This window comes from Cebus imitator, unplaced genomic scaffold, assembly GCF_001604975.1.
Source record: "Cebus imitator isolate Cc_AM_T3 unplaced genomic scaffold, Cebus_imitator-1.0 Scaffold455, whole genome shotgun sequence".
Classification (NCBI taxonomy): domain Eukaryota; kingdom Metazoa; phylum Chordata; class Mammalia; order Primates; family Cebidae; genus Cebus; species Cebus imitator.
In genome coordinates this window covers 1,782,826-1,796,760 of record NW_016107770.1, presented here as the reverse complement: position 1 = coordinate 1,796,760, position 13,935 = coordinate 1,782,826, and the positions used below count along the sequence as shown (strand labels likewise).

The following is a 13,935-nucleotide window of genomic DNA, read 5'->3' as shown; positions in this document are numbered from 1 at the left end:
TGGTTTTGGCATGAGTGAGTGCACTGCTTCAAAAGTTTCTCACAGGTGTTTCATTTTAAAGTAGTTAATCATTCTGATTTCTTTCTCGCCTTCTGTACATGCAAGTTGTCTGGCAACTAATGTACTGAAGAACCACAGTTTAAAATAGCAGGCATTTCAGAAAGGGAATTTGTAAAGGCATTTATAATACTAATAGAATATGCAAAACTAACTGAGTCAGAATCTATGGCACTATGATGGTGAGTTCCATCAATACCTACAACACCAATTACCATTAATATCATTTTCTGTCCACAATGGTCATTTGCTGAAAGCATTGAAAACTCTCATTTGAAAGGCTAGTTAAGAATGCTCGATTTCTTCTTCCATTTTGTAAGTTTAAACACAGAAGAAACTGGAAAATGTGCAAACACCAAATGAAAATAAGGTTTGGTGCATGTTGGTGACATGGTTGAGTTTCAACTCCTATTTCATTTTGATCATAATTCATGATGTCTTATTTAAGAAAAAATTAAAGTCATCAAAGATTTGGATGGATGAATTGAATAATTTTTAAAAAGCATATTTATGTATGGTGAAAAGTCATTGATTTAAAAAAAAACTATTTTCTAGAGAAAATGTTTACTGTACCTATTGCTTTCTCCTTTCTTATTACTGATGGGTCATGGCTGAGTAGTGACCTTTAGTTTACAATAAATTTGTCTCACCTGATCCTTACTGTGAGTTTGTGAAGTGGTTAAAGGGTTAATAATCTACATGTTGAATGGGAGATAACTGAGTCTAAGGAATATTAAATTAGTTGCCTGGGGCAATGATCTGATCTCAGGCTTCTCTCTGAATTATCTGCTTCTTTCTACATTTCATATTAGAAAAGGCCACATAGAGAGCTAGAGAAAAGAGGTGGTTTTGATAAATATGCAAATTCCTTGGACATTCTTATTCTAAGATCCTCAGCTTTCCCGGTGGATCTGGAGCTTCACCAAGTCAGTCTTTGACTCCTGTTCTGTCATGACATGCATTTCATTCAAGCTTGTATCCTATACTTTTCTTCTCAGTGCATAGCCATAGCAATGCGGGTACCCTGACTTTGATGATTAGCATATTGCTGCTAAGTAAATGTTCTCCAGTCTATCTCTAATCCCTAGCTAAGCTGTAGACCATCTTTTCCACCTGCCTGCTGAATGTCTCTGTCCCAGATATGTCCCTTCTCCTGGAATATCTGTCTTTATGACAACTTTATTCTTTAGGATGTCTGGGGGATCTTAGAACCTTTTTGATTTGTTCTTACAGCTAACATTTAGTGTCTTATTGCATAGTACATTTTCAAGAATTCTCAAATCATTCTGTCTCCATGACGGTCACCCGACTTTACTCCCTTCCTTGTTCCCACCTTCACAACAGCCTTTCAGCCTATTTCCCTGCACCTCAATCTATTTTTCTAATGTCCCCTTATTGGTATTTTATGATGATTTTTCTAAAGTAGAAGTGGAGTTCTCTCCTTCAGCTTCCCAAACTCTTTAATTGCATCCCCTTCAAGGCACTCATCTTCGTAACTGGCTACCATTTATTTATCAGTCTATCTCCCGGTGTATCTTTAATTTTTGTCACAGATATTATCTTTAAGCCCAGCTTTCCTAGAAACACACTGCCAGGTACTTCATAATACCATGGCCTGTTTATGGGGTTTTTTTTTTTTTCACTCTGAAATGTCTTGCCCCACCTTCTGCTTTCTAACTGTAGACCCTAGAATATATACAGGCTTGGACCAAATGCCACCCCTCTATGACACTTCCCCTAAATTTCTCCATTGGAAATAAAGGCTTTATTCTTCTGCCCCCCTTCAAAGTTGAGCCTGTAACTGTCAAGACATGCATTTAACTGCCTCTTGCTGCAGCAAACTCATTAATGATGCCTGTCTTCCCATTAAGCCACAGCCCCCTGAGGTCAAAAACCATGTCTCCTTCATTCCCACACCTCACAATGTCCCAGAAGAGAACATTCTGCAATAGCAAATGTTCAATGAACAGTCAATGTTTGCTGGACGAATAGCCAAACCCATTTTTTTTATTCTTCACTCAAGAATATGTCTGTGGAAATAAGAGAATAGTGCAACATTTATGGAGACCATTGCAACAATGGTAATCCCTACTCTGCTTGAAAGTCACTTAGGTTTGGGTGCAGATTTATCATAGGTATTCCGTGCTGCCATCTTTATCATATACTGTTTCAAGGAACTCAGACCTCTTTTCCAGCATGGTTCTATTAGTCACATGTACATTCACTCTATTTTTCAAAAAGATAAATACCAGAAAATCAGAAAATAAAGCAATGCCAAAATGTTTACAAGATAGAACATTTTTATTACATTGGCCATAGGACTTTCCCATTAAAAAAAAACAAAAAAGACCAATTCCTGATTGGATAGAAATCCCAAAGTTAACTGATTTTAATAGAAGTAGCTGTCTGTGTTTTCTGTCAAGAAAAAGTAACCAAAATTTGTTCAGAGGGATGAAAAACCAATCTCAAAAAAGTGATCATTTAGTATCATTCTTGCATTGAAGGTTGGCCTGCAGACGACAAATAGTTTGACTGAAGGGGATAAGGTGAGAGAGAGTAGTGGCAGAGAACATTTCATGATTTACTTGATTCCTTGGTGCACAGTAAAAAAAAAGATGACCAGTTCTTCATAGAGCACATTCTCTGAGACTTCTGAATCTACCTTTCTCTTTGGCTCTCCAATGTGTAATCCTCTAGAGTAAATACAGCTACAGTAAATGGCCTTCGAAGTAACCTGAACTCACCAGAAGCCAATCCAAGCAGCCCAATCCCCTTGCTATAAGGTTTTAATCTTGAAGAGCATTCAAGGACCAACAGCCGTAATCAAACATAATGAGCATCAGGGCGATGTCAGTTCAAATTTCTTCATTTAAAAATCTCTTTAATTATGATGAAGCATGACCCCGCAATTTGCATGTTAAGAAATGGTACATCTGCTTTCCATTAAGGTCAGTTGCCTCTTTTGATTGGAAGTAACTCCAGCGCTCTGCTGTAATTGTGTGCAGATGGGCCTCAGCCCCCCTCAAGACCTCGAGCCCTCACTGCTAGTGCGCACAGTCCTCACTGGCTGAACCAGCATCCCAACTGTATAACCAGATGTGTAGACTGAATCTCTTCTCAATGTGTTTTCTATTATGTAAATGATTAGCATTTTCCTCTTTAAAATTATTTTTGAACAAATTAGTCATCTGAAATCTAAACGACTCTGTTGAAAAATTTACAAATGTTGTCATATGGCACCCTGCAATATGTGATGTCCACCTTTTTCCTTTAAAATGCAAGAAATATTCTGCTGAAATCAAAAGAACAGAAACCCAATACTTTTTAAAAATGTTGAAAATATATGGATAGAAAAATCAATTAGGATAAGCAATCCACAGTTGCATACTAACTGTGATATTTTATTATTACTATTAATTTTTTATGAATCTAAATGATATAAAAATGTAGCAAGATGTATTGTTCTAGTGATTAATCAATACTTGATATCTCTCATAAAGGTAATTAGAACTCTGGAATTCGTATTTACATCACATTAAAGCATTGGGCCACTGGATTCAAAATGCTGAAAATTTACTTGTGAGAAGTTGTATATATCTATTTCCAGAGGTCTGAAGTTTAAATATTTTATATATTAATTCTTCGTGGAAATACTAAATCCATGCTATGATCAGGTCATTTTGAAAAGAAAAAGATTGACATACAATTAATTCTTGGTTTATCCTGGCAAAGGGAAACTTAGATAACTGCAAGCCACAAATTAGTCTGAATCTTTGCGTTTGTAAAATTTTTAAACTTTTCTTTTTCCCTGCCCAAAACATTTTTGCTACAGTTGGAAGCCAAGAGAGGCAGTAGGATTTGGCAGCAAAATAGTAAAACATATCACCCTCTGGAGGAAAGATTGTCTCACCAAGCCATAAAATAGACTTACTATAAAAAGGAAAAAGGAAGTGCCCACAAATGCACTCATTTGTGTTCTACCTATAGAAGATAAGCCTTTTAAACTTTCTACAACTATATGAAGGTTTGCATTTCATAGATCTAACACCAGCAGGCATCTCCAATCATGTTAATATTTCCAAGCCTTCTACTTTAATGCTAACACTTTTATTAAAAGAAAGGATCTCTGCTATTTGTTTTAAACTACAATATTAGTCTATGAAGGTTAACTTACTTCCAGGCATCAGTTAAGTGAAGTTCTTACAGCATGGCCCAAATTCAGTGATCAAATATAATAGATAATTTTGTTGGTCATCTTTTCAAGACAGCCATTGCTTTTAAAAACTCAAGTGACCAGTATATAAAGATCTTGAAACTATAAAATCAGTACTTTCCATCTTCCCTTCCACAAACAGAGCAGACCAAACAGAATGTATGGGTTTTTATAATTTTAAAATATTTAAAAAATTAATTTAATAAGTAATAAAATGAAACATAGTACAGAGGTTGGTAAATGTCAATATATTTAAAGGTTACGAAAACAATTTGCCCGTTTAAAGAGTATTGTGTGCATGACAATCTCAGTAATAAATGACTGGACCATGTGGTGGTTGGTGTCACATGCATCCTTGCACCCCAATGCCCATTACAGATGACAGCAAATAGTAGGCACTCCATAAATGTGTATTCAACTGAAATGTGTCAATATTTCTCCATCTAAGTGACATCAAGCCCTTTTAAAGGTAAACTGGGGAAAATGTTAAGAAAATGTTATTTTGGATTTCTAAACAGCACTGTGCAAAACACTTTAATACACAGTTAATTAATGAATGAGGAACTACAGGTTTTCAATATTTGTTCCATAGGATTTGGTTTTCCATATAGCACACTCTGTATCTAGTTTTAAACACTTCAACTCTACAATGCAAAACAATCCCATGTTATTCATTAGCCTAAAATAGTTGACAGTCATAATTTTGTTAGATTAAAAATATTCTATATTGACAAATCTTTTAGTTGGCCTATTAGATAAACAGATAGATAATAGATATAGATATATTTTGGGGAGGGTCTCACTCTGTTGCCCAGACTAGAGTGCAGTGGCATGATCATGGTTCACTGTAACCTTAAATTCCTGTGCTCAAGTGATCCTCGCATGTCAGCCTCCCATGTAGCTATGACTATAGACACATGCCACTATGCCTGGCTAATTTTATTATGTTTGTAGAAATGGGGATATCTTGCCATCTTGCCCAGGCTACTCTTGAACTGCTGACTCAGCCTCCCAAAGTGCCAGGATTAAAGGGGTGAGCCACTGTGCCAGGCCTTAGTTAGCCTATTACATAATAACACAATGATGCCCAGTGAGTGTTTCCATTAGGGTTTCATACATTTAAAATAAAAATGGCAGGACAGCTAGCCCAGGTGGGAGCAGATGTTAGATCTATTTCTGTTACCTACCAGCAAATCACTTAGGCATAGCCTACAACCTCAGTTTCAGCGGATGTCAACTGAGAGCAGGACTAGTTAATATCTACCCACCATGACTCCCATTCTTATTAAGGAAAACAAATACACAGACCCAGCAGAGATAGAGAGAGGGAGGCAACATTATTTCACATTAGTTTGTTTGGAGCAATAAGAAGACAACTTGAAGGTAGGAAAGACAGTGATCACGAGTATCCTAAGATTGCAAAGTTGCTTTGTGCACTCTCTGGGCATATGGTTTTCTCTTCGCAAAGCCAAGGGATGGGTTGGAACGAACCTGGGGACATCAGCCCGTCTCCTCTTTTGAAGGTGAAGAAGCAGCTGGGCTCTAGGTTGGGAATGCCAACAGGGACTTCAAGTGGCTCACTAGCTCAGAGAGTGAAGGAGGTGCTACAGGCTTTATTTGCCCCCCCCTTTACACACACTAACATATTCAGAGGCACTGTCAAAGCTCCCAGGACATGAAAAGTAGCCTTCCTTGAGGGACTACTGAAGAAAGCAAGAAAAAATATCTACCTGCACATATATATCTTTTTTTGTGAAATAACAATCTATTAACTTGACTGTCTTCATCACACAAAAGTCTTTGTCAGGTCAACGGAGTCTGTGCATTTTATTTGTAGTTGATTCCCATTGATTCTCTCTCTCCACAAAAATGTAAGTTAAGAGCTAATTTGTAGTAGAAGAGTGACTTCAGTACTTTAACAAAAGTCCATCTGATTTTGTTAAATGTACTTTTATATTGAAAGTGTCTTTTCATAATTAATCATTTATTCTGGCCCTTTTTACAATATTCCCCTTATTCTCAAGTGAAACAGGCATATTTGAAATTCATACTAACTCTTCAGTCCTTTTATAAAAGTGCATATTTTAATTTATATTATCTCTTTAAAACACTGTGGGTTTTACAACTGGGTTTAAAAAGACCATTCCAAAAGCATTCTATTTTTATGGTGAATGCTACTCATACATAGCATATGATCTTAAATGACAGATAAGATTTCATAATGATAGATGCTTTAGAAGTTAGATAGTTTTAAATTTTGCAAAAGTGACTTGCTACAGTTTAAAATAAGAGGTATGAACACAATAAAACTTTAAAACTACTAAAGAGGTAAGAAGAGAAAAGCAGTGATTATTTTGAATGTGAGACATAAGTACTTATGGCTTGTTTCCAATGACAAAGAAAAAACCTGATTGAATTACAAAGATTTCAGAGGAACGTATTCCCAAGTGGGGGCTAAAGGAAGATGGGACAGATAACTAACTTCTGGGAGATATGAATTGTTATGAGTGTTAGAGTAACATGCACTTCCAAAAATAGGCAGCCAGCACATAACTCAAAACTGGCATTGCTAGTGAATACTGCTTTATGTACATTTTTTTTTTTAGGTACCAGTATTTAGAAACAATATGGATTTGGCATGTGTGTGTGAGAGACACACAGAGAGAAAGACATCTATTACTCTCTGTACTTTAATGAATACTGCCTACTGACTGACTCTATATTAGGGGTCCCCAGCCCCCAGGCCACCGACTGGTACCAGTCTGCAGCCTGTTAGGAACCAGGTCACACATATGGAGGTGAGTGGTGGGTGAGTGAGCAAAGCTTCATCTGTATTTACAGCCACTCCTCATCACTCACATTACCACCAAACCTCCCGTCAGATCATCAGCAGCTTTAGATTCTCATAGGAGTGTGAACCCTATTGTGAACTGCACATGTGAGGCATCTAGGTTGTGTGCTTCTTATGAGAATCCAATGCCTGATGATCTGTCATTGTCTCCCATGACCACCGTATAGGACCATCTAGTTGCAGCAAAACAAGCCCAGAGTTCCCATGGATTCTACATAATAGTGAGTTGTATAATTATTTCATTAAATATTACAAAGTAAGAATAATAGAAATAAAGTACACAATAAATGTAATGTACTTGAATCTTCCCAAAATCAACCCCTACCCCCTCCCCCGACATGGAAAAATTATCTTCCATGAAACCAATCCCTATTGCCAAAAAGGTTGGGGACTGCTGCTCTGTATTACTCTTCTATGAGACCCCCAAAAATTAACAAAATGTTACATGCTATAGCATATTTTCATGGTATCTCAAACTATACATAATACAGTAGAATCATCTTGGTTTTAAAAGCGATTAGTCCCATTTCCAGAAAATGACAAGTAGCACTTGATATTAAGGAGCTAAGTGCTCTAGAAACTGCTTTTGAATATAAACTATTGCATTTGTTAAACTATTTGATAAATTGAACCTCCCTGTTTTGAGGAAAGCAAATCCTTTGTCTAGAATCTCAAGATACTAACCAAAATATTTAAGATCTGTACAATTATACTAATGTTCTTAGATTATATCAGCAGAAAATGCACAATACCAGTATATTTGTTATGCATTTTTCAAGTGCGTTTCATCTCCCCGCCTATTTTCCAAGGATTTAAATCAATTTATTCCAATGTACCTAGTAGAGCTTACTTGAATCAGTCTGACGGGAGAAAAAGACAAAAATGTTCCTGAATTGTTGCTGTCTATCACATATGTCAAGTTAAAAAGAATTAATATGAATGACTTGCTCTGCCACAAGTGTAGTTAATATGGCTAATCTCTATGGGTCTGTGAATATGTTAAGAGGTCTGAATGTGGTATAAAATACATTTTCTTAAGGTTTTATGTTTTTTAGACTTTCACACCTATGATGGACACCCTTCCCTGGGCACACATAGATTCCTGTGACACTGAAGTTCTCTTCATACCTCCAACACTCTTCCTTACCTTTGTACAGAGTCTTGGGTACTTGGCAGGTGTGTCCACACCCATTCGAGCAACATTTCTTCACTCCAGAGCACTCATTGTCAACTTCACAGCTTTCAACGCAGGCGGCCGCAAATCCACTGGCTTTCTCGGGAGCCGGACAGTCCCCCTGCTTCACCAACAGGATGTATTTGAGGAACTCACAGCTGGTCAAGCATTCATAGCTCTTCTTGGGGAAGAGAGGCTAAGACAAAGAAGAATTTTAAAAAATATTCCATTAAAGACACATGAAGTCTAATTTCCAAGACATCTGAAAGGAAGTTCAACATTTTTTCCCCATCAAACTTCTGCTTGAATGTTTGATAAAATGGATGTATTTGTTTGTATTTGTTTTCTTTTCTCCTACCAAAGTGACATTTTGTGCTGATTTGTCAAAGGAATGTAATCCATGAATGATGATTTTATATTGCATGCAACAGACACACACCATGTACATATGCCCACATTCACAGATCATATATTCTGTCTTGGTTCAAAGATGTTTGTCATAAAAACATTATAGTTTTATAATATTTATAATAAAACTATTATAAATAGTTTTATAATATTTATAATAAAACTATTATAAATAGTTTTATAAATAGATTATAAATAGTCACAAAACCTGTTCAGTACAATTTCAGGGCCCAGTTTGGATTGTATGCATTACACATATTTTCATTTTATAACATGTTGCTCTCTTTAATTATTTCTTTCTCCTTTTCTCTTCTTTTCTTTTCTTTTTCTTTTTTTTTTTTTTACAGTCAAGCCAGTCTGGAGTGCAGTGGTGCAACTGTAGTTCACCACACCCTTGACCTCCCAACCTCAGGCAATCCTCCTGCCTCAGCCTCCCAAGTGTTAGAACTACAGACGCACACCACCATCCTTAGTTAAGTTTTATGCTTTGTAGAGATGAGGTCTTGCTATGTTGCCCAGGGTAGTCTTAAGTGCTGGCCTCAAGCAATCCTCCCACCCTTAGCCTCCGAAAGCACTGGAATTGCAGGCATGAGCCATCACACCTGGCTATTTTTTCATATATCATAAATACTCATCAAAATAGCAGGAGCTCTATAAAACTTTACATTTCTCACAAAGGTAACTTATTTATTGGTATTATATAACACAGTTGTTTAAGCCTGCTAATTGAACATATTTCAATAATTTCCAGCCTTTATTCTTAATATGAAATTGTCAATGAGTTGGGCAGTAGAAGAATGTGAATCTTCTTTAAAATTCAGCCCACACCTATGTTATCTGAGACATAGTTGGGTCTGAACAGCATCTTGCTGAGGACATTTTGGTTGAGCCCAGAATCAATCAACCATTCGTGAGAAGAGGAAGCCCTGGACTTATTAGAGGAATGCATTACGGAAGAAGCCTGAGTAATGTGAAAGAGCCATTTATCAAATGCCTCTTTTTCCTTAGGGAAAAAAATTGTTCAGGACAGCACTCAGTCATCCCTAAGACAGGAGCTGCAATCGGAAGATAATGGCTTTTTTCTGACACTGAACAGAGGAGTTGCTGAGACTTCTAAAAGCTGCCCCATCTAGGGAAAGAAAGGGGAAGGGTGCTCTCTGTGTTCTTGCCTTCCTTTTTCCTATGGAAGAGGATGGCCAAGACATCCCCACCAACCCCAGCCCTCCATCCAGCCCTATCCCTAACCCTCTTTTTTGCTTTATAGGAGATGCCTGAAAAGATGACCAACACAACCCTAACTTTTACCACGAGCCTCCTTTTATCCTTATGGGAGAGGATTTCCATGATAACTACTATTTAATTAAAGACACATGAAGTCTGCTTGAATGCTTGACAAAATAGATGTATTTGTTTTCTTTTCTCCTATCAAAATGCACGTTCATCTGGAATGCCCGTGTGAGGCCAGGTTAAATTTCACTGTTTTTCTTTTACCTAGGGGGTGGCCATGTTGTTGCGAATGGAATGTAATCAGCAAAGTTCTGTGCCGCTGTGGACCGAGGCATGCAGATGATGGAGAATGGTGCATCCATGTTCTTCCTTATTAGCTGGATGTGGGTGGTGCCACAGCTGTAGGGAGTGATGGGGCCACAGGAGGAGAGATGCCAGAATGCTGTCTGCCCATATGAAGGAAGACACCACCCTTCTGGGAACACCTGCCTTGATCTGCTCCATGGGCAAAAAGCAAGTATGCATGTGTTTGAACTCTTATACATGTCAAGCTCCTTTCGGTACAACCGTTCAGGCTACCTGAATCAATGCAAAGGCCATCCAGTGAAGGGCTGCCATGGTTCCTCAATGTTGGAAGTGGAAGATGAACAAGGAGGATACTTTCTGTTTATTTGATGTCACAATGGCGTTAGGGACATAAGAAATAAATATGTCAGCTTTGGTGAACAGAAGACCAGGGGGAGAATAGAAACATCATGCCACTCAATGCCAGCATGCTGCCTGATGCACCCCAGTGATCCCTAACCATAGCTCATTACTGGTAACATCTGGAAACACCTGGGTTACACCTGAATGATACCTGGAAACACTCACCTGTGTGCTGCCTTCTGCTCTTCCCTGATAACTAAATATGGTTCTGTACCATCATGACACCTGGGTAACACCAGGTCATCCCTACCATTCCTGGTAATGCCTGGAGAACAGCTGGAAAACACCTGGTAAGACCTGTCCATGTGTTGCTGTTGCTTCTCAATAGTGATTGAATATGGCTCCCTACCACCAGGTAAGACCTGATAAACCTGCCAGCATGCTGCTGGCTACTCCTCACTGATAAACGAGCATGACTCTGTAGTTAGATAGGTGTCTGGTAGCACTTAGATACCCTGGAGACAGGAGGTTATCTAGGCAGGAGACAGTGAATGGTTTGGGCTATTAACCAGACAGTATTTCATACAATAGTAGGGGTATAGGCCCCACGCAGTGGCTCACACCTGTAATCCTAGCACTTTGGGAGGCTGAGGCGGGCGGATCACCTGAGGTCAGGAGTTTGAGACCAGCCTGGCCAACATGGCAAACCCCCGTCTCTACTAAAAATACAAAAATTAGCCAGGCGTGGTGGCACAAACCTGTAGTCCCAGCTACTTGGGAGGCTGAGGCAGGAGAATTGCTTGAACCTGGGAGGCTGAGGTTGTAGTAAGCCGAGATTGCGCCACTGCACTCCAGCCTGGCACCTGGTGATGGAGCAAGACTCTGTCTCAAAAAATAAATAAATAAATTAATTAATTAATTAAAAAAATAAAATAGTAGAGATATGTTAATAAATAAATAAAAACAAAACAAAACAAAAAAGCCTCACCATTATCAAAATCTCTGGTGTGAGGTGTGAGGTTGGTGGGAAGAATGTCACTCTTTTCCAAAAAGACAGATAGTTCATTAATTTTAGCCTATGATTCTCATGTTGATGATGACTGGAAATTCCACTAACGACTCAAAACATAACTTTAGCAAGGAATGTCCTAGTAATCCTAGGATAAACTACAATCTCAACATAAATTATTCTCCACTGTCTCACCAGGTTCTTTTCCCAAAACAATGTTGAATTAAAAGATGTGTAATAGTTAAGATGGCAAATGTTATATTATGGGCATTTTACCACAATTAAACAAAAACATGATGAAACACACATTTTTATACCATGAGAATGTGTGCAGCACCAAATAGTATTGTTTTATAGTGACAATAATCTTTGTGATATTGTAAATTTAATGGATGACAAAGCATCAGTACTTCATTACAAGTTAAATACAACTAAATGCCTGTTCTTAGATTAATTAATAAAAGGAAAACAGTAGAAACACTAGCTATAAAAACTATAATTTCAAGGCTTGAATTAGAATTGTAGATGTCATATAAAGTTGTATTAGTAATCATATATAAAATGTGAAAATAACATGAGTTGACTGAACTAAAATTATTTCTTAATTTACGAACTTTAAGGTAAAACTTAGAAGAAGGGCCATGGTGTCAATATTGAATTATGACAAATTTGCAGCTAATTAATTAAAAAGAAAATTTACAAGCATTTAAATCATCATCAGCTCTCAAGGCTTTCCTATCTTACTCTATTTCACAATTCATTTATCTGTTAGCTGTTAGATGTGTTTTACTTCATTGAATTTTGAAGTGCTAAATTTAGTTTCAAACCTAAGTTAGTAATCAAGGAAGTATGCTAACAGATCTGCAACAATTATATAGTGTTTGCCAACTTTCTTCTTTCAACAAAATATATACATTACATGCACTGAAAGAAAATACTTAGTTACCAAAATCATTGGGCACTGCCTCATGGGCTGAGATTTCCAAGTAGAAATACTTGTATTATATCTGGCAAAGGTTTTCCCCTTGGTAACCTGGTCATCACAGTGATTTAGTTTGCACCATGATATATTAAAATCAACTCAGTTCATACTCTTCACATATGAAAACAGAGTATGAGTCAAGAATCAGATAAAGTTTGGACCCTGTATTCATATTTTATTCTAATTATCAATATGCCAACTACCACACCCTTGAACTATGAGGGACAGGAAAACAGAGGCCCCATCTCCTTATCTTCCTTATTTATTGAATTATTGGGGCAGACATAAAAAGAAATAAAGACAGTGGCCTAGAACATTTATGAAACATGTGTTCCCAATGACTTCATGAATACCACATGAGGTAATGCACACAAAAAACTAAGCACTATCATGCATAGTTGGCCCACAATACATACTGAATAAGAATTAAGTGATTTGTGTCTTTTTTTCTTTTCCCACTGCTACAAGTTTACTCTTTAACACTTCAAAATTCTTCTGGTATGCTGATGAAACTTTTATAAGATCCAAAGACAGAAGGAAGTCTGCATTTTTCTACAGTGTGTCCAGCCACTAGATTCCAACCCACTACTTCTAGATTAAGCACTGGAATCTGCATCTAAGGAATCACACCCTGTACTTAAATAAAGTTCTTCTTAGAGCAGTATGCATTTGGTGCCACAATCTTACAGAGGAGTTTATTTAACTGTTCTATTTAAAGGCAGATTTATCAAAGACAGATTTTGATGCTGTCTATTAATTTTCTTTCATAATTCTCTTGGATTAGGTTGAAAAAATATTATTTGTCTGAATATGTTAGAGAACATATGGTATGTGTACATAAGGTCTCTCTCCAAGTCATTAATCACAGTTTAATGAGAATTTACTAATTGAATGGAATAAGGCAAGAACTGTGTACAGGTCAGAGAAAATGCTGTGTGAATGTGAATACTCTAGATACAATGAAAATGTGCATATTGGTCTCCAGGAGGAAATCCTGTGAACAAAGGTAATTTGAGTGTCACAAAATTATAATAACTTCTGACCATTAAGCATGTAAAACTTCACATGATAATACAAGTTAATTACTCAGAGACTTGTTAAAAGGAATGAGAAAATATTAGAAAAAGACTTATTCGAATCAGTATGTGTGTAATACCCATCAATTTTATGGTGAATAAAGACGTGTGACTATATATATATATATATATATATATATATATATATACTCTGTGTTCTATTTCCTGTTTCTAAAATTATATGCAGGCAATGAAGGCAAATTATTAACTGTAAATTTAGTTTTTATAACAATTCATTTTTATAAAAGCATTAATATGATTAATTTCACAAATCACACAAATATCGTTCT

General features: G+C 36.9%; 1 protein-coding gene across 1 annotated transcript in view; it reads right to left on the bottom strand.

Annotated features, from left to right (window-relative positions):
* ANOS1 (anosmin 1) overlaps positions 1 to 13,935 on the bottom strand; it is a 193,621-nt gene that overhangs the window by 53,091 nt on the left and 126,595 nt on the right. Inside the window, exon 4 of the mRNA XM_017511848.2 lies at positions 8,269 to 8,491. Within this exon, the coding sequence (XP_017367337.1) occupies positions 8,269 to 8,491 (223 nt within the window). The remainder of the gene's footprint in view (positions 1 to 8,268; positions 8,492 to 13,935) is intronic.